The 21,244-nt window shown below is 38.0% G+C and overlaps 2 protein-coding genes across 2 annotated transcripts in view; one reads left to right on the top strand and one right to left on the bottom strand.

The window, feature by feature from the left end:
- The window catches only part of fam135b (family with sequence similarity 135 member B), a 60,934-nt gene extending 55,102 nt beyond the window's left edge, over nt 1-5,832 (bottom strand). The window contains 1 exon segment of the mRNA XM_042507153.1: nt 5,779-5,832. The gene's annotated coding sequence lies outside the window, so the exon portion shown is untranslated.
- A 6,319-nt stretch (nt 5,833-12,151) lies between these two features.
- Nucleotides 12,152-21,244, top strand: part of LOC121958267 (collagen alpha-1(IX) chain-like) — a 38,545-nt gene continuing 29,452 nt past the window's right edge. Inside the window, 2 exon segments of the mRNA XM_042507155.1 lie at nt 12,152-12,180; nt 18,841-18,926. Coding sequence (XP_042363089.1) covers nt 12,152-12,180; nt 18,841-18,926 — 115 coding nt within the window.

The raw sequence follows: 21,244 nt of genomic DNA, 5'->3' as shown, positions 1-21,244 counted from the left end.
CGGCGGCCGTCATTACATTGTGAGTCAATTATAGGCCATTTGATGTGAGACTGCAAGACACTGGATTGTGCGCAGCTTGTGATATCTTCGGCGTTGATTAAGCTGCTTCACTGCTCCCCTAATTCACAGAGTTGTAACGTCCCAGTTATCTGTTATCTGCCGTCTCAGTGGTTTCAAAAAAAGGGAGCTGCTCACTACTCCAGTTATGTTTTACCGTAGGCAGTAAGGAGGAGAATGAACACTGCGTGCTTGATTAAATGGAAGCTCACAGTCCAGGGACTTAATATGCTTCCTTTGCCACCAAAACAATCTACAATCTATGGCTAGAACACAAAGACCCATCAATAAGTTAATCAAATCAGCGAGGCACAGACCAAAACACCCACACTGACAGCTTCAAAGGCTTACAGCTGTCATTCATCTACATAGGACACACTGTGTTTCCTCTGATGATGATGACAATGATGATCATGATCATAATGATGAAACAACTCATCAACTGCAGCAGAAGATAATGTCTTTAAAGGGCAATGTGGGGTTACAGCGTGGCACTCAGCCCCAGGCAAATTCTTGCCTTTCTACAGTTATAAAACAAATTCCAAATGTTTTATTTGTCAAATGCATGGGACTACTGAGACAATACTTGTTAGTGAGATCAATCTTTGTTGTTTTTTTTTTTTTGATTTGTTGACAAAAAAGAAACAAACAGAGTACTGGCAGCCTTATCCTAGTAGCATCTTACGGATAAAAAACCTTCTTTGGGTTCATACCAGCAGGCCTATTTTTAGAATATTTCAGCCAGGGTCCAGTATTTCCCCAACAGGATTTAGCAGGGCTTTGAAACAGAACTTACACCTTCATGTTGGCAAGTGAATGCTCACATCGCATGTTTGTAGTTTCCTGATACCAAGGCCAGCTACCTGAAAGATGGCTTTAGTAAGACATGAGTATTTGCTTACAGCTATAACTAACAAATGGTTACAGTAATTTCCCTCCCATTATCACTTAAAGGAAATGTGTTGTTTTTTTGTGGGGTTTTTTGTACTGTGAATAAGTTGTCCTTATCACAGTTTGTCCCCTGCATCTCTTTATTTTTTTTTTCATATTGCTTGCTTATTTGGGTTCTTTTTTCTTGTTTTTTGTTGTTGTTGTTGTTGTTCTTGATAAAAGCTATTAGTAACATTAATTTCCTATTTTTCCTGAAATCCTTACTTCTTCATCATAATTTATGTTTCCTAGATCGCTGTTTCATCAATTAAATGAAAGATAGAGAGACATTTTGATAGTTTGAGAAGTTAATGTTAATGAGAAGTTGGTGAATTTTAGATGACTTATCTTTAAATAACTGCTCTATTGAAATGCATTTTGTAGAAAAGAGAACTGAACAAGAGTCCAAGTAATTTAAAATAGTCTGATACCTTTATTTCTCTTACAGTCTTCAAAAGTTTCAATACAATCCTTTACATTTTCATTAAATTGAAAGACATTTTTGATATTATTAATGGTTGCCTTTATTAGCTATAACCCTTAAATGCATTTACATTCTGTTATGCCTTTCCATACAGTAGTTTTAATGAAGTGTAATGGTAGTGTGATGATATATTGATCTGGATCTACGTAATTATTCAATGATCAATGATCCAATAGCACCGATGCAGAGTGAAAACATCAATGCATGTCATTATCTTTAAGATACACTATTATTTTGGAAATTCCATGGCACATCTGTGTCACCATTTGCTTCCATGCACACCTCCTTCCTCAACATTCTAACAGTGTTTTGTGGCCTAGTGCCAGGTAGATAATGGGAAACAGCCAAGGAAAAGACAATGTAGATGTTAACTGTTATTGTCATTGAATTGAACTGAATTGAATTGAATTGAATTGAATTGAACTGATTTGAATTGAATTGAATTGAATTGAATTGAACTGATTTGAATTGAATTGAACTGAATTGAACTGAATTGAAATCTTATTTTGACAGACTTTGTTATGTTGTTGTCCAAAGAAAAGATAGAATATTTTATCATGATGACACTCGTGATTTATAGCATTTATTGTTGGTGGGGGAGTCCGCCATTTCTTCCGTGAATTTAAAAAACCTATGCTTACTTACAATGTGTGTTCATTTGGCTGCACTGTAACAACATATATCAGTTGGTCTTAAATGTTTTTCTAACAAAGGAGCCACTCAACAGGTGTTTGCTATCCGCAGAATTCTGGAAATCGTAATATTAAACTGCATTTGAAGATTATCACCTGTAACTATGAATGTTGCCAAACCAACCTGAAATCTTAGGGATTACAACTTTAAATCTTTATATAATAGCTGTAAGCTTGAGCTGTGTGTTTCGATTTCTCAGGCTGCAGCTGCGATGACAGACTGCTAAGCAATCAAGTTGTATTGAAGCATAGTAAACATGCTGCTGTTAACACACTAACACTCAATCAATGGATCAATAGAAGGTATTTTCTTTCAATACCAATGAAGTTTGGATGCCTTGAGCCCCATTCGCCTGTCTATTGTTATAAAAACCCCAGTTAAAATGCAAGCTGTGCTCTGAAAGCTGCACAATGCTGTTCTCCCACACAATCCTGCACAACCTGTAGCTGAGCTAACGCTTACGATTTGCTGCTTGTGCATTTTTACTAACTATCTCTTTCTGATTTTCTACTTGCAGTGAATCATTAAACACTAATCATTACAAAACAGCCATCTGCTGTCTGATTACTATTTAATGCAGGCCACACACACACTTACACACAGCTAGCTGTTAGCTTTCTTGGAGGGATAGAGATAGACTGTGCAGTATTTCCTCCACCTTAAGGAAAAACTAAAATTCCTGGCTGCCCTCAAGCTGCCTTCCTCCCCTCCCAGCTGCTCCTGATGGTGTCAGCTCAGTTGGGAATGCTGACTGACATCTCCCATCTCAACTCAGGGAGGACGGAGAGGCAAAATGTTCATAGTGACTGCATGTGGAATGAGCAGATTCTGCAGTAGGCGTAGGTGTCATTGTAACAGAGTCATTGTGTGCCACGACTTGGAGCTGCTGTATGTGTGCACAGCTCAGAGGGCCGGAAATTAATCTCAGGTATTATTCCATTCATTACCACCCAACTGCCTCTGCAGAACACAATAACAGGACAAGGACTATCGGCAAATAAAGTGACAGAGGGCCAGTGTGTTACAGCACACTCTCCTTCAAGCGAAGAAAGGAAGCGATGCAAAATGTTATGAATTTCTGTCGAGGTTTTGAAGTATTTCAAAGATATTAACATCTGTCAAATTTAAGTAAACGGTATTTCTTTTGCTTTATGTCTGCTTTAAGATATATCCATCGAAGAACACCTCCTTTCTAAACATTCAAACATTGCCAGTGGCCTAGCCCCCAGAAGATAACAGCAAGCAGCCAAGAAAAACTCAGTGAAACAAATCTAAATTGTATCGTGGCAGACTTTGTGATAGCAGCAAATGTTGCATAGTTGTCCAAAGAATCAATATAATATCATATCATGTCATGAACCTTGTGGTTTACACTCCTAGTTGTTGGTGGCGGGGTCCACCATTTCCTCCTTGGATTCAAATTCCCCTCTTCTGACTATTTACAATATGGGTATGTTTGGTTGCACTGAGAACACTAATTAAAGTTACCAATATTTAGATTTGGTAACCAATATTTATTTTTCCTATGTCTTCTTTTACGGAAAAGGAATTTCCATCCAAGAACACCTCCTTCATAAATAGCCAAACATTGCTGTGGCCTACCGCCAGGCAGATAATGGCAAGCAGCTGAGAGAAAGTCGATAAAGATATTTACTGATATTGTTGCATATCAATCACAGGCCCCTGAAGTGAAACAATTCTAAACCCTAATGAGACAGACTTTGTGATCTCAGCAAATGTGTCATTGTTATGCAAATAGTGAATGTAAAAATCTTATTGTGATGAAACTTATGGGTGACACCCCCAATTGTTGGTGGCAGAGCCCGCCATTGCCTCCTTGAAATCCAATTCCCCACAAAATATGCTTAAATACAATTTGTATTTGTTTGGCTGCGCTGTTAACACAAATTGAAGTTAACATTTCTTTTTCTTTATGTTTTCTTTTAAAGAGAAGGAATTTCCATCCAAGAGCAATGCCTTCCTAAACATTCAAACACTGCTAGCAGCCTATAGCTCCACACAGAGAAGCTAAGACATCATCAATGGGAAAATTTAGTCTACTGATATCGTAATATCAATCACAGGTCCCTGAATTCAAACAAATCTAGATAAACTTGTGGCAGAATTTGTGATGTCAGTAAATATTGTATTGTTTGTCCAAAGAATCAATAAAAAATTTTAGTGTAATGAAACTAGCAGTTTACACCCCAAATTATTAGTGATGGGGTCCGCCATTCCCTCCCTGAATTTAAATTCCCTATGCAATTTGTTTGTTGTGCTACACTGTAAACAAAAAGTTAACAATATTTATTTTTCTTTGTCTGCTTTAAAGAAAATGGAATCTGCACTCTGGGTAAGCAGAGACAGAGTGTCCTCTAAAGAGAAGCACCGAGCCAGCAATCATGTGAGGGGAATAATCTAGCATTAGCTAAAACCCTCCATGATGCTGTACTAGGCTCTTTGTTGTCAAAATTATGAGGCCAAATCCCTGCAAAGGCAGAAAAAAGTGGAGTTATCAAGTTAAATGATTCAGACTTTGAGAGGATGTGACCAGCATCCTTGCTATCTCCAAATGAGATTGTCTTATGATCAAAGGGCTTGTCTGCAAAAATTGTTGGGGGGGGGGCTGATAAAGTAACCAAGTGGAAAATCCTACATTCACTACCTCAGGGTTTTTTTTGGGTGTTTGGAGAGCTGCTGGAGTGTGCAATCTACACTCAGGACCATGCACAGACTCAACATTTGTATTCATAACTCTGAGTCACTATTAATTTGTTTGTATGAGAACCAAAGACTGGTCATATGAGGTCTTCAAAGTCAAAAAGTGTGAATATGGACATGACTTTTGTTCAGTTTTGCTTTGAAAAGACACATTCTCATCTGTTCTTGTGGTTTTCTGCTCTTGAGCTGTTTCCATCAGTCACAAGGGCCTGAGGTTGTGCCACATTACAGTACCAATGGGCTTATTAACCGTGATCTGTTTAACCTTGCCTCGCTGTTTGCTTCTGCTCTTATCTTTTTTGCAGCCTTTGCTGTGACAACTCAGCATTGTTTCATGTTGAAGTGGCAGCTTTGCTTTGTTGGTTTCAGACAGCGTGTGGGACTATTTCAGACTAGAGCATCTGTGAAATACTGATAATAAACAGCACACACTGTTCTGTGCAGGAGCTCTGACAAACATTGATGCAAAAACAGCACAGTTGCAAGCATAGTTTGTTTAAATTTAATCATGCTGCATTCATTTAGATCATATTTTTTCATAAATACCTTTATTTTGAAAGGCCAGTTTGATTTAAATACTCCTTTTTTGCTCTGTTAACTTCAGCGTTGAGTGTTGTTAGGTCTCACAAGGACACATGCAGTGACCACACATACAATAGTCACACAAAGACCCACAGCTGTCATATAGATGCCTGATTTGTGTATTATTCTAAATCCCCCATAACACTCTGTGTTACCTATTAAATCCAGCCTCATTAAGCCTGACAGCCCTCTTAACCAAGCAGCAGCTTTCTCTGCTGTCATCTCAAACAACGAGCTCCTCACGCACATGCAGACAATAAGCACCCCAACAGCAGCAGCAGGGTGTCAAATGCAGAATAAAACTGGCTCACCTTAGCAGCGATGAAGCGTTATATCCGCAGAGGCTTCGGCTCCAGCCTTTACTGAGCAGACCGCTGTTTGCGGAGGGATGCGCGGTTTGCAATGTTTATATCACCGCTTCTCCTGCTGCTGCTGCTGTTGCCATGGTTATTCATCCAGAGCCTGTATGTTCTGCAGTCCCCCCCCCCCCCCCTCTCTCTCTCTCTCTCTCTCTCTCTCTCTCCTGACGGGGTTTTCAATTTGGGAAAGTGCAGCAGCGTCTGTCGCGGAATCTGCTGTTTATCCTCCGGGCCCGCCCCGCGTTTTGCACACAATACATAGAGACTGTGGGTAGTTTCATAAGCTGAATATTAATAGTCAGCACCGGTCAGTGTTTGTGTGTGTGTGTGTGTGACTGCATGTGTGTGTCCTGGTGCTGCACTATAGTGTGCGTCCAGCGGACGAGCTGACGTCACAACCTGCCCTCTAAAAGCGTGCAGTCAGAAATGACCATGCCCAGAAAGGATGAGTGTTATTGGCAAAACATCAATGCAATAAATGCGGGTGTCACGTGACTTGGATGCAAGCCATGAGTACATGTACATGAGGCAAAAATAAACTTTTTTGACTATGCAGTCTCACACAGTCACAAAAAAGTGGCTACATTAACTTTGTTCAGAGAAGAAATCAATAAAATTTGTGAAACAAAAAAATTGGCTTTCTATGTTTCTCACATTAGGCTACATTTTTCTTATTTTGCCAGTAGGTTCAAACTATACATTGATTAAGTTTCAACAATGCTGTAGTTAAGCTGTTGTTGGTTTAAGCACAAAAAAACACTTGGATATGGTTTGGAAAACATTTTGGCTTAAAATACCTGTTTTGATGATGCCGTTATGGCTGGAGAAGCCTTCAAAGCCTTATTAAAAACCAGACGCTTTTCATGGCACAATACTGGCTGGAAATACAGTGATTTCTCTGAAAAAAAAAAAAAAAAAACGTTTTGTGGCTATGTCCTGGCAGGAAATGCGGTGATGTCTTGTATTACTATCCCAGTGCAAAAATATGCTGGAAACACAGCCTTGACGCACTAAAAAACAAACGGTGTTGTTACTTGTTAATCTCAAATGGTGGTCTGCAGCTTGACAGGCATCTCGCCCAGGTGATACACCATCTACCATACCACTTTCTGATGACAAAGTCAGCTCATATACTACCTTGCGTATAAAATGTTCAAATGTAACATATCCGTGGTTTGCAGAAACGTACAATAGCAACATTTTCTACTGGCGACTGAAGTGAAAGAACTTCAACCATTATTTTCTGACTTGCCTTTTATTCCAGTCTCTATCTTTTTGTCCATGGGAACACCACAGAAAAAGATGGATGTTGCAAGTTACACTAATTGTATCTATCTACAATGTCACAAAATGAGACTATTTCCAAAAATCATAAAGACTTCTGTGTGTCAAGGGGTTTGTTCGAATTTAAAATGAAAATTTGTTTGGCAATAAGCACCACTCAAACACAATCAAGAGCAATCAGCCAATGTGAGCCTAGGGACCTTAAACCTGCATTCATTGATTTATTTGGCTTCTTAAGGACCAGCTGTAACACAGCAGACATGTGATCACCATATGATATTTATTTGGCAAAGGAATTAGCAAGCCATTGTTGTTTGCATATCCAACAGATACAGCCTAATGAACTTTATTCTTTTTACCTTGCTGTGTTGTCAAATATTATAAAATTTAATTTCAATATGTACTATTTACAATATTTACTCCTCCTAGTTACCAGTTAATGGGTGTTGGTCTATCGAAAGCAAAACTACCCAAAACTGATACCCCTACCAGGTAGTATTTCCGCATAGGAAAAAAAAAGAGGGCTACACATTGCACAGTGGAAGGAGCAAAGAGTTAAAAGGTGCCCGACAACTCCATCTTGCCCCTGGGCATCCTGGCAGGTTAATCCAGCCATGCTAAAAGTACAATGAAATCTTGTGTTGTGTTGTCCACTGTAAATATTTATTTTAAGTCATCAAATATGAAGTCAAACATATCTAATGTAGATTTTGTTCTTGGAGACACAGCACATGAGCAAAGTAACAATGGGTAGACAACCACTAACCAGCTCTGCATTGTTTGTTCCTGGCAGTCAGGTACTGCAATTAAAATGCCATCTGTCCTGGTTAAACAACTCCTCACAGACTAATCACTCCTCAGATAAGGGGGAGGAGAGGGTTATGTAACTACAAGTGAATAAAAATGTCCACAGCCCATAAGCTGTTGGCGTTGGTAACTGTTTGTTTTACAGTTACCAATAGGAAATGAGTTTTCTCCATTGGTGTCTTTGGGGTTTTTTCTCTTTCTGATGCACCAAGTTCACCCATGCACAATGACTGCTTCCCTCCTCTGTTCCCAGCTTCACCTTCCTCCTTAAAAACCCAAAGTCAATTGCTGCTTTTCTCTCATGGCATTCTGCCATAAGCTCCAAGCACTCCTGATTAAGAGAGAAGCGCCATCGATTTTTTTTTTTTTGTCTGACAGTTGCCAGAGCCCAGATGACCAAACAATCTGAGGGGGAAAAAAATGGCAAAAATTTCAGAGGTTACACAGCAAGGACACAAATTTTTACACAGTCTAATATCAAACTCAGATGATTATTTCTGGTCTATAAAAATAAGGCCGCAGAGGATAACACTGATTGCTGTGGTTTTAGCTGCATTTTAGTTGCATTTTGCTTTTGATTTCATTTGGCAGAGAACTGGTGATGTAATGTCTTGTCCAAATATGGTCACTCCTGGCTCCAAAAATCCAGAATCATGAAAGCAAAAATGCCAAACTTGAGGCGTCATAATCCAAAAACCTTCACGATGGCATCATGATGGCTCTTTAATTTTATACAGTCTGTGGGATTAACGAAATTTATTTAAAATAAATAAATAAATAAAAAAAGAAGTTTTGGGGGTAACATACTTGTGTCCTTTTGCCTTTTTTTTGTAACGTATGAAACGTATTGAAAAACATATTAGTGAAGAGTATTTGATGCTACAAAAAAAAAAAAAAAAAAAAAACATAAAAATCAATGTTGCTGCTAATCATGGACATATCCTAGGCTGTGATTTTCAAAAAAAATATAATCTACTTAGCATTTAGTTTACTAAAAAACAACTGATGTTGGTTAAAAAAATAAACTCAGTGAAAGTAGAAAATCATGTTAATTTGCAATATTTTTTTATTGCCTGATTCTGAAAAGCGTATTTTGTGCACAGAGCAGTGTGAGTGTGAGTATTTGACATTACACAACAGCAAAAAATAACTTTAAATAATACATGTTGCTGCTAATCATTGACATATCCTAGGCTGTGATAATCAAAAAAAACTCTGCCTAGTATGTAGTATATTGAAAATAATTACTTTTTGTTTCATCTAAATCATAGAGGCATCCTGACAAAAACCTGGCATCTAAAGGGTTAAAATTCTGAAAATTAATTCATATTTGATATTTATGATTAGAACTGATGTTAGAAAAACAATCTCAATCAAAGTAGAATATATAGATAATATTTCTTAAAGCTTACTCTTGAACAAGTGCATTTTGTGTGCAGAGTGATACGAGTGTGTCTAATATTAAAGCGTGCCCCAAGGGTTAAATTAATTAATAATTTTATAAATAAATCCTCACTGGTACACATATTTTCATTGTAACCTCTTATAAAATAAATCTACACCCACCACAATGGACACGGCAGAGCTATTAGTGATTCCAAAACCTACCAGGGTGCAAAGTTGTCACCTTTACATACATTTTGATGGACAACAGCTTCATATTGTAGCTTTGTAACCTTAACACTCCTGTTTTAACATTTCCTGCACATTTCCTGACTGGAGGACCTTGGCGTATGTGACTGCAGGTCACAAGTGTACAAGTCATGGGGCCTGCCGCGTGAATGAATAATCACAAACTGTTTTCTCTTTTTGCCTGCTGCCCGCACTGTCTGCCTGCTCTCTCATTGAGAGCATGAGCTCTCAATTATCTAGGCTGGACACATGATCTGTGTGCCAGATCTCTGAGGAGGCCCAGTCACTGGATCATGTTTTCCCTACAGCTCTCTCACACAACCATTGTGGTAGAGCTGCAAAAAAACAATCAATTCATGCAATATGATACAGCAACAAATGTTTTAGCCTTGACCTTTATATTACTGGTTGTAGTAAATTACAGAGTATCAGGTGACTGTGAGTTTACTGATTGCTGATATTATATCACATAGCAGAGACAGCAACTGGCAGGATCAATAAACCAATAATCCATTATATACTCGCAGCAAAACAGTTTGAGGAACACAAATATTGGAGAAATACTTACATTTTATGCTGTGGCATGCACCCTCATAAAAATATGTCCAAGTTAAAGTGATCATTATGCTCCTGGACAGCAGTTATTATCGCTGTTTCAGATCACAATTTGCCTTTCCTTTAAAACAGGTGTTGCAAAAATGTTTACATTCATGCTGTTACATTACATGAGAGTTCTGCATCCACAGGCAAAGAGCCTCCTTACAATGGCTGAGGGCTGACGAGTCTTTCTGGGATGAGACAGCCACATCTGTATGAAATGTCAAATTGTCGATTAAAGCAAATTAAATTTGTGAAAATGAAGAATGTTTTTTGATTTGGCCATATGTGATTTTCCTGTAAGTAATCAGTCTGTCCAAGCTCATTTTGGGCTCTCAGTTCTTCTAAAGTTCAGTAAAAGTCACAGATCAAACCAATGGCGCCCACTAGAATTTTTTCATAAGTGTGGCTGGAGGGGGCTGCTAAATATCTTGGGTGGCACACCAAAACCAAAAACCATAAGGGACTGTTTGCTATTTATGCGGTGGGAGGGCATGGTGCAAAATAGGGTAGGCATGTCAAATATGTTTTAAGCACTGAGGAGGGACTCAGTAATTTGACTTAAGCAAGGGACATATCACTTTAAATGCTTGTATTTTCTCTTTATTTTAAATTCCGCCTGAACCCTAAAACCCACCAGCTAGTTTGAAACCCACCAGCAAGTTTTTCAACTTTTAAACTCCTAAGATTTTCAACTTTGTAAATTCATTTCTAAAAAAAAGACTGTACATATGTCATAAGAAAAAAACTATGCATTTCCTGTCTCATCCCAACTCATAAAATATTGCTTTTTCATGGGCTTTCACATCTGCATATGACGCGCTGGGTATCCTCCTACATCTGTTGTTGGCCCACTGGCAACAATAGTTTCCATGATTGTGCATGATTGTCATTTTACACCATACTTAAAGTATATGTGAGTAGAAACCTTAGCTAACACTTTAAAGCATTCCAGTATACTGACATTGCTAACATTATTTTATAATATGAGACATCATAAATGCATAAATATGGCAAAAAAGTTAATGTTTGTTCATTGGTAAGAAACTTTTTTATTAAGTTAAATATTAAACATCAATTTTTGACCACGTGTGACATGTATTAATGTTAACATGCTGTTCATGTAGAGTAACTTATTATATATATTAAAAAAATCGAAAATACATTATATAATAATTAAAATATATAAAAAATAAAGCGGCCGTGAGAGCAGGCTGATGTTTCATACGGAGATAAAAAAAATAATTTTCCTTAATTGTGTAACTTTATTGATTTTCCATTACACATGTACATTTTATAGTGGCTTTAAGATGTTGCAATTTAGATGATATAAGTACTAATGTTGGTCTCCATTTACTTTTGCAAGGGGGGACAACGATGTATCTGGGTGGCCATGGCCCCCTCTTGGGAGCACCCCTGGATCAAACGCCACAGAATCAATTACATAACACCCAGGATCCAAACAGCATGTCTTTCCAGAGGCCCTCCTGGTAATAACAAGGCTTTCCTCATGTCAACACTACGTGCTAACAGGTATTCTTCACCTCCACTGATGAGTACACGTGATTCTGAAATCCACATTTCATCACTCTGTGGCTGCTTCTTCCAGATCTTGACGATAATTATTAAGAGAATTACATACAGGCATACGTGTCATTAGGAGGCACCATAAAGAGCAGAAGCGGGGGGGGGGGGGGGGGGGGGGGGGGGGGGGGGTGTTACACATAGAGGCCCCTGGGCTCCTGCATCTTTTTAAGTGTTGGTAATAAAATGTAGCCACAACCTCCTGAAGCACTCCTGGCCAATGGGAACTCACTGAACAAATTTTTTTTATGTGGTCCTCTGAAAATGTTTGAGCATCCCCCTGCAACGCTCCTCTCTGTCAGTCCTCAACATGTGCAGGTAGGACTGACTTCATGTCCGTGGCTCCTTCTGCTCCTGCATCTCACCTCTGTTCCTCGCTGCTGAGCCCTGACTGCGTCCCGTCCAGGAGTGGAGTGAAACCATGGCCTTCCACAGCTCTGGTTTGAAGAGGTAAACCATCTTTCAGCATCAGCAACCTTTTGTCTTTGAGTTTTTTGCGTAATTTCCATAATAATGAAAGCCCATTTCACACTGGGGGTGCACCGATAATCTATTTTTAATCTTCATGTAGGAAGAGGAAACATTTTGGTCTGTGCAGCCTGGAGTGCAGTAAGATCTGTAGTTTTGTATAGATTAAAGAATCTGGCCTTTTGCCTTTTAATCTGGCTCACACACGCAAACATGCAGCCCATCTCCACTGCAGGACATTTCACAAGCAAAACGGTCTTTAGCTTCAGTGTTTCCATTCACTTTGTTAGGAAACAGCCTGAATGAATTAACATCTCATTAACGCCTACCGCAGCATCATGTGTAAGAACATTTTCACACATCTATTTGCTCAAAGTCTGTCTGTACATTTTTGTACCAAACAGTATTTTAGAAAAAGAAACAAATGCAAAAAAAACCCAACAAAAGACAGAGAGAAAGAAGAAAGGAAAGCAAAACAAAAAACTAACAAATGAATGACATGGAAAAATAATCTATGGAAAATTTTCCAGAATGTATCATACTTATTTGCTGACATTATGTACATTATTATTTTTTAAGCATTTTTTCTTTCACTTTTCCTTTTTCTTGTCTTTTTTGTGCTATTTTTTTTCTGTCAATTGGTTCAAGTTGCTTATAACCTTTTTTTCATATATTTTTTTTTTTATAAGCCATTTTGCTCAAGTTTCAAAAAGAAAAAGAAAGTAAAATTAAAAACAGACAAGTAAATGTCGTTCTCTAACATAATTTTAAATATTAAATCATGAAAATTATAAAAATCATTTTTCCCTAGCTTTTTAAAAATAATTTTCTAAATCTACTAATTTCTTGCAATCAGTGTAACATTTATTATCAAGTTGCTCATTGCCTTTTTTTTTTTTTTTTCCTGTGTTTCTGAAAGAAATCAAAGGTTTCAATACTTGTAAAAGGGATCTGAAAGCAGCACAAGAAAAGGGTTATCACTCCAAGTTTCATAGGGTTAATATTACTGAATTGTACCGCTGATTGCTTTGTGCTCAACAGAGATCCATTTTGGGGTAATTAAGACAAACGAGAGCGCAGAAATCGTGCCAGGAGTTTTGGCTGTGCTCTCAGCACTCCTGGAGCACCTAAGGGACATCACAGCATGGGTGGCGGCAGAGGGAAAGTCCCATCAAACATTGATGAATGTCAGGAATGAAAGTAGATGACATGTCATTACCTAATTGACTTGACTGATTGATTTCATGACAGGATACTTACTGGAATATATTTGGGAATTTTTGCAAGAATTTGACTAAATACAGTTTGTCTCTTGTGTGAAACCATAAAACACAACCTTTAATCTTGCAGGATGTGGATTACACATACTTATAATTACAGCAAATGTAATATGGGTGCATGACTGACAGTATTTCATGTTAGTATGATGGTAGGAAATATGTAAGAAGCAGTGTGTGCAGCTTAAAGCCTACATTAAGACAGCTGTCAACTCCAAATCCTTCAATCTTCAAATGGCTTTTCATGTCATTACCTACAGTAAAAACTTCCCCCTCAGGATCTGTTCGCCTGCGTTCCCAAAAAACCTTCAAGCAGCAAATTGTTTTTGGGAGGTTGTCGCTGTATTAGCTTAAATGTGCGCACAGATGTCACCTGAAAAGAATTCATTTTGTACAAAAGGAACAGCCTCTGTTGATTGTCTTTGCTTTGCAGTTGGTATATGCGGAGCTACAAGTGGGCGACTAAAAACTGTAAGAAGTGGGAAGCTTAAACATTCAGAGATCCCCTCACTTTTCTTGTGCTTAATCAGACACCTTTTCCCAAGTATTTCCATCTTTGAACCCTGAAAAAATTGGTTTTATTTCTTTTAAAAACATGGTGAAAAAAAGGCAATATGCAATTTGGCAAGAAATGTCCTGCAAATTATAATAAATTAGTAGATTTATTATTTGATTTTATTTTTTGTAATATTCTTGGGAAAATGTCAAGAAAAAATATAGATATATGTTTTATTTAAAACATTTTTTCAAGTTATTCTTTTTGTCTTGTTTTTTTTTGTTGTTGTTTTTTTTTTTAAGTTTTCTTGTTGAGGGATAGATGACAAAATTGATACCACTCTCATATCACAACCAGCTGTTCCTTTCTAAATGATAAACACTGACCATGGCTTAGAGATCAAACTAATAGTCTGAAGATCTTAAATGGCATTAATTTGCAATTAATTCTGGGCGTGTTAAGACAACTCAAAAACATAGTTGAAATTGTATCAAACCAAGAAGAAAAAAATCGCCTTTTGGAAGAATTCAGCACTTACAAGGTCATTTTAAAATTCGGTGCAGAGTTTGACAAAAAAAAAAAAAAGAAAAGCTTGCATTAGCATAAAATCTCAATGCAGAGCAGACCTGTGGCAGAGCTGAGAGGCTGTGGCTTCTTAATGTGGCAGGGCTCACTGCGCTCATCTGTCAGGCTCTGGAGTTCAAAGTGAAACCACTGATGATGTCCTCACTTCTGTACATGTCCTAAAGGTTACTGCACTTTTAAAACTTTTTCCCATATATTGTAAGAAAACTAGAAATCATGGGCTATGTTTTTCTCTTCCGCTGGTCAGCAGGTGCTAGTGGTTCAGAGTTAGCCTGAGGATATGGCTGGATAACTTTTAAAGGCCATGTCTGTGATGTTCAGTGCATTAATGGCAAACTGAACTGCTTTTTGCTATGAAAAGATCAAGTAGAGTAATGGCGTCCTGAGAAATTAGTAAAAAAAAGTTACAAGGAAATTATCTGAAAATTAGTACAAAAAAGAATAAGAAACAAACAGGAGTAGAAAAAAAATTAAAATAAACCCCTAAAAGGTGAAAAAATGAAAAAAGTATACTTTTTTCTGAAACACTTACAATTATTATAATTATAAATATAATTTACTGTACATTTTTCCTATGTTTTATGTTCTCCTTAAAAAAAAAATTACAGGTCTTTTAATTTTCACTTTTTACTAGCTTCTTGCAACATTGCCAAGTTGCTCACTGCCATTTTTCCTCATGTTTTCAAAAGAAATCAAATTAATTTGCTCAACGTTTAACAGCTTGTAAAAGGCGTCTGAAAGCAGCACAAGAAAAGTGATGTTGAACCATCTTTCAAAGGGTTTATATGTACAAAGGAATAGTTAATCCTAAAACAATGAACTGTAGCCAATATAGTAGCCTATATGCTAGTCTAATCACCTCCCTATAGGTTTTCTATGGTCCCTGAAAAAGTTTTCTATCAGCGTTAAGGAGGGCAAAAAAACAATAGCATCAATTCAATCAGACCTCGACAGAGACTGAGTGAAAGACAGCAAAAAAGTTGAAAAATGTCTGAAATCTTATGAAAATTCATGTGCTGCATTATCCAAGTGTCTTACATCTTTTGTATCCATTGCTACACAAAGCAAGCTATACACGTATAATCCAAAAATGCCTTCATAAGCAATAGTTTAGCAAAAATAGTTAGAATTTCATTAAACCATCAATGGACACCAGACACTTTGAAATTGCTGCATAGGCATTTTTGGAAACGTTTTTTTTTTTGACATTTCATAATGTTTTTTGGCTGTCTTTCATTCAGACGCTGTCAAAAATCTGTTTACACATACACTAATTTTCTGGAGCCTGGCTCTCCTTTATGCCATTTAATTGAAATCTTTTTCTGGGACAACACAAGGCCTGTGGAGGTGAGAAACTTCTAAAATTTACATACTGGTATATGTTTTTGGGTGAACTATTCTTTTATGTAAAATATATATATATATATATATATATATATATATATATATATATATATATATATATATTTTGTGGCTCCATGGGTGGATATTTTTACCTCTGCTAAGCTAAGCTAAATGTTTCCTGGCTGTCATCTTTAAAAGACAAAAAAGAGTGGTATTGTTATTCTCATCCAACCCTCGTCAAAAATGCCATCGAAAGTATTTTCCAAACTGTCAAACTATTCCTTGATATCCAGTGGCTTTAGATTTGAAGGGTTAACCATAGAAAACTTCTTCTTGTCACACCTCATCAGTGACTTGTAGCTGCACCCGTCTAGACCGTAGATGGATGGGCGTGAAAGGCAGACAGTCAGTCCCCCTGGTCCTCTGAAGATGCTCCTTTAACGTGAAGGGCAGAATGTTAGAGCCCAACACTTTTTCTGAAGAGACCTTGCTGACTAAGCCATTAGTCATTTCACTGGCAGCGCACTCACACACAAACACACAAACACACTCCTCAAGCACACACACATTTGCAAGAGAGTTCACACGCTGGAGATGGGTTACGCCCTCAGTAACACCATCCCTGCTTCATTCATATCTCAGATTGATGAGCTACAACCTTTGCCTTTGGAGAAGAGTCGGCACTGTCACGATCAGTCACTTTGATGGTGGCTTTGGGATTGCTGCAGAAAGATGTCACAACTCAGGACACAAAAGAAGCTCCAGAAGGAGAGTGTGCAAATGCTAGTGAAAGTGTGGATAAAATGTACCACTGCTTGCACATGTAGTGTTGCTGTCATTAATCATCCACCTTCTCCAGTATTTAAAGGAGCTTTATGCAATATTCAGAGCCTATCTATGATTAAGACATTATCTGCACACGGCTCTCAACATGGAAGTGACGGAGCCAAATGCTAGCAGTTAACAGTGCTAACAACAGGCTGCCAGATGTCAAGGGCTTGTGATCGGCTGGCAGGCAGCCCTTTGCAGCGAGTCAGGAAGTTGGGTGCTGGCTCAATGAGGCATCTTATAGATGTGAAACAGCTTGAGTTCTTCGAAGTCTTTGAACACCACCCTTGCTAAAAAAAAATGAGGAACTTTACCCCCTTTCATCGATCTCCTCAGAGACAGGACATTTGGTGTCAATGACCCTATTTTACTCTATCATGTTTACATGTCTACCCCATGCTTCTCTGTTTTTACTAACAGTCACTGGCTGAATTCCAGTTGGTAGATGAAGGGAAAACTCTGATTTTCAACCAGCTCTATCATCTCAGTGTCGGTAGTATGTGCAGATTTAAAGTGTTTGGCCCACCTTATGCTGCAAACACGTGGAGCTACCCGCTAATTTGTCCATGGAATTTGTTGTTTGTTTGCCTTCAAACACTACACAGACACCAAACACTGCAGCGCTGCAAACACTACCCGCGATGACAAGGAGCTGGTTGAAAATCGGCAAAGTTTCCCTTTAACTACCCTTATCTCCACTTTTCAGTAGCTGAGATGGACCTTCTGTGGTTGGTCGGCTCCTGACTCCCTGCTATATCAGCAAATTTTCCAGCTTTGTAGACAGTAAGTGAGGCAGAGGGAACACAGGCATAACCATCTGTTTTAACGCTTGCCTCTTTAAGTCCTCCCTATCCAAAAAGGTCAGCCTGCTCTGATTGATCACTGGTCACTCTTGGTGTCTTGGCACTGTCATTGCAGCCAGGGAGTGACTGTAACAGCACTGCAGCAGTTTCTATCTTTATATAGTAAAGTTGTGACATCACAACTTCACAGAAGTCCTGATGGTCCATTTATAGTAACAGATTCTGCACAGGGACTGTGTGCATTTTTTCTGTAGACTGAGCATATTTAGCTTTAAAGAACTAAATCTGACTCTGGACAATCATGGACCTTTAATATTTTAGCCATAGTTCACACTATGGTTAAAATATCAAACCAAATGAGCTAAATGAGCTGAGATTAGTCGTTTAGCTAAGTTTAACCCTTTGAAATCTGGACTGACGTCACTTTTCTTGTGATGCATTCAGATGCCTTCCATTAGTATTTAAACCTTTGAACCCTGATCCAATTGGTTTTGACTTCTTTTAGAAACAATGTAAAAAAAAATGCAATGAGCAACTTGGCAAGAAATGTTCCAGATATTGCAAGAAACTATTAGGTTTAGATCTTTTTTTTTTTTTTACACTAGGGAAAAAATGTCCAAAAACTCATTCAAATCATTATTATAAATGAAAATTATTTTAAAATACTTGTAAAGCACTTTCTGCCATGACATGTCCTGTTGTTGTTGTTTTTGTTTATTTAAATTACAATTTTTTGCTAATTTTCAGGTAATTTTGTTGTAATTTTTACTGTTATCTTGCTAACTTCTGGCCCATTTCTTCTTAAGCAACTAATTGCCTTCATTGCATATTTTTGAAAGAAATCAAGCCCATTTGTCCAGGTTTCAGAGGGTAAAACAACAATCCCAGGGCACGGATTTCAGAAAATTCTGAAAATGAATGAAAATTAATTGTTTACTGTAACTTGGTTAGTCTGTTGCTTAATAGACCATCTGTCCCAGAATGCATCATAAACATGGCAGAAATAGCAGGGGTTTTCTGTCTTATACATGCATTATTCATTCAGACAAAACTGTTGTATCTCATCTTGAGTTCACTGTCATACACCGTTTACAGTCATCTCTTTTATCTTTTACTTGAATGCAAAGCAAACACAATTTGAAGACATGATGTTTTTCCATCTATTCATGTGCTCAGGAAGAACACAGAGGACACCAGCTAAGTGCTTTGTGTCATCCTCGAGGTGTTTTATTGATCCAGACACAAAGAAACTGTCAAAGAAGATAAGATGCATGGCTGAATACTGATTTTCTCTATCATTCCTGCACAGGAAGCAACCGTGGCGTCCATCGATGCTGGCGTGCTCACCTGTCTGCATGGCCCTACTGTCCCTCCTCCTCGCTCCAGCACTTGGACGTAAGTCACCCGCAGCGCAATGCACATAACAAAATCAGTGTACCATATGTTTGCATGAATGCCACCATCATTGTGAAACGGTTTGTCATGTAAACACAGACAAAGGCTAATGTTGACGTCCACGCGTTGACCGTTGCGAGGTCGTTCACTTTATCAGAACTCTCAAAGCAAAGGCCAGAAATAGCAGTCACACTGTGCTGCTCTGTGTTGTAGGATTAAATCAGATTAAATGTCCCCTCTGATAATAACAACAAGCCCTTTCTCCGCTGCTGTGCAGGGACACAGTAAACATGAACACACAGCGAGTGCCAGATACAGTAGGTGCGGTGCTCTCCCCAAACTCCCCTCATTATCACAGCGAGCACATGCAGCTGCACGTGAGACCTTAATTGCGGTTCATCTGCCGCTCATTGCACTAACGACTGGCTTTCTAAGCGTAATGCCGTGGCAAGCAGTAACTTTAACAACTTGAGGCCCACATGCACAGTCAGACAAGTGTTTAGTGGTGGTAAATATGGGATTATAAATACCGTCTCACCACTTGATCTCATTTCTCAGCAGTTATGCGGGATCTCCGAACGGCTTCCAGATGTGTTGTGTTCACACTGCTTGCTGTAAACGAGCTGACTCAGGTTATTGACTGCATGGGGAGGCCCTCTGGCTGTCAACATCCTTGTTTCATGGAGTTTTTCGAGAGGCTTTTCCCCTTCACACCAGCTACTCAGGGACAGCTCCCTCTTCTGACTCATCCCTGAAATTGATTTTACACTTTTAAAATGCCCCAGTGGCGGTTCATTCTTTTAGTTTTATAGCTATGATAAGTAGCTTTAGCTCGCTCTGTCAGCTGGTTGGTCAGTCTTTAGCAGCAACAGGTTTTGCCCCTAATAGGCTTAAATTTGGCATGAAGGTCAACAGGGTTCCCGCGGATCCTTAAAAAGTCTTAAAAGGCGCTGAATTTGTCAATCTAAAAATAAGGCCATAATTGGTATTAAAATGACTTAAATTCATCTTTCATAAGTCTTAAAAATTTTCAGAAATGGCAAGTAGGATTTTATTCATCTTTTTTCTTCTGACATTGCATTGTAAAATCTCAAAATAGTTGGTAACATCTATTTTTTTGTTAAATAATTTGATAAAATCCTCTTCTTAAACTTATCATTATGGGTATCCAAGCAGTGGAATCTCACATGCAGAGTGAAAAACAAAAAATTGCCAAGAAAATCAGACAGAATTGCCAGGTATTTCCCATTTCGATTGGTTGAACAAAAACATTTTTCATTGTCTTCCATGTGTGTCATTCTGACGAGGTTTTTTTTTCTTTCAACATTTGATGCAAATAATCTAACTTTTTCACAGGACCAAAGGCATGTCATGTTTTATGTCATATACTAAACATTTGGGCAAAATTAAATTGTCCTTCAATATAGGTTATTTGAAATGTTAAAATTCAATTCCAAGTGGCATTAAAAAATAGTCTTAAAACATCTTAAACCTTACTTACCTTAAGCTGCAGGAACCCTGGTCAAGTGTGGTTGAGTGTTAAAGTGTGTGTTTGCGTTCATGCTTATTAGCTAAAGGGGGATGTAGCAATAGGAGAATCCATAAGCTTGCATGGTCACAGATAATTGCAAATTTGTGCTTATTTAACCCTTCCAGGCATAGTGGTCAGTCTATTTAAAAGCCATTTTCTTGTATATGCGTGGGTTTTGATGCTGTAATTTCATAAAAGCCTGGAGAGTGGACCCTGATGCATCATGCTACACACTGCCACCCATTGGCCAGGTGTTGTAAGTGCATCACAAATCTCTCAAAACCAAGATGGCTGACAGAGTGCAAGAAATGTTTTGTAGCTCAGGAATATCCTGTCAGTCCTTCCACAGCAGGGGATCCTTTCAGGTAAATACAATTTGATAACATCAAGAAACATCTAAGGAGTCATAAAGTTTTTACATTTTACAGTACTGATTTTATGTTGGGAGGGAAAATTAATAATATGACCACTAAACTGAACATAATTCATTGCTGGCTATATTTCAGCTACAATTAATACTATTATTGCAGCTTTGTTGCTCTTGAAAATACTTGATCTGCAGTTACATTTTTGGATTTAAAGCATTTGATAGATGTTATTAGAAGCAGTTTCTGGAGAAAAAAAGAAAAAAGAAAAAGAAAAGAAAAAAGCATTTTTGTAATTTTGTTAAAATAAAATGTTTATTTAAAAAATACAAGAAGTTCAACAAGGGGACATTTGTGGGAGGAAGCCTGTTTGTTAAGGTTTCCAAGGGTTAACCATGAAATATGATCAGAAACTCATATTT

The sequence above is a fragment of the Plectropomus leopardus genome, chromosome 18 (genome assembly GCF_008729295.1).
Source record: "Plectropomus leopardus isolate mb chromosome 18, YSFRI_Pleo_2.0, whole genome shotgun sequence".
NCBI lineage: Eukaryota > Metazoa > Chordata > Actinopteri > Perciformes > Serranidae > Plectropomus > Plectropomus leopardus.
The sequence above is the reverse complement of the archived record's forward strand: the minus strand, read 5'-3'. Positions and strand labels throughout refer to the sequence as shown.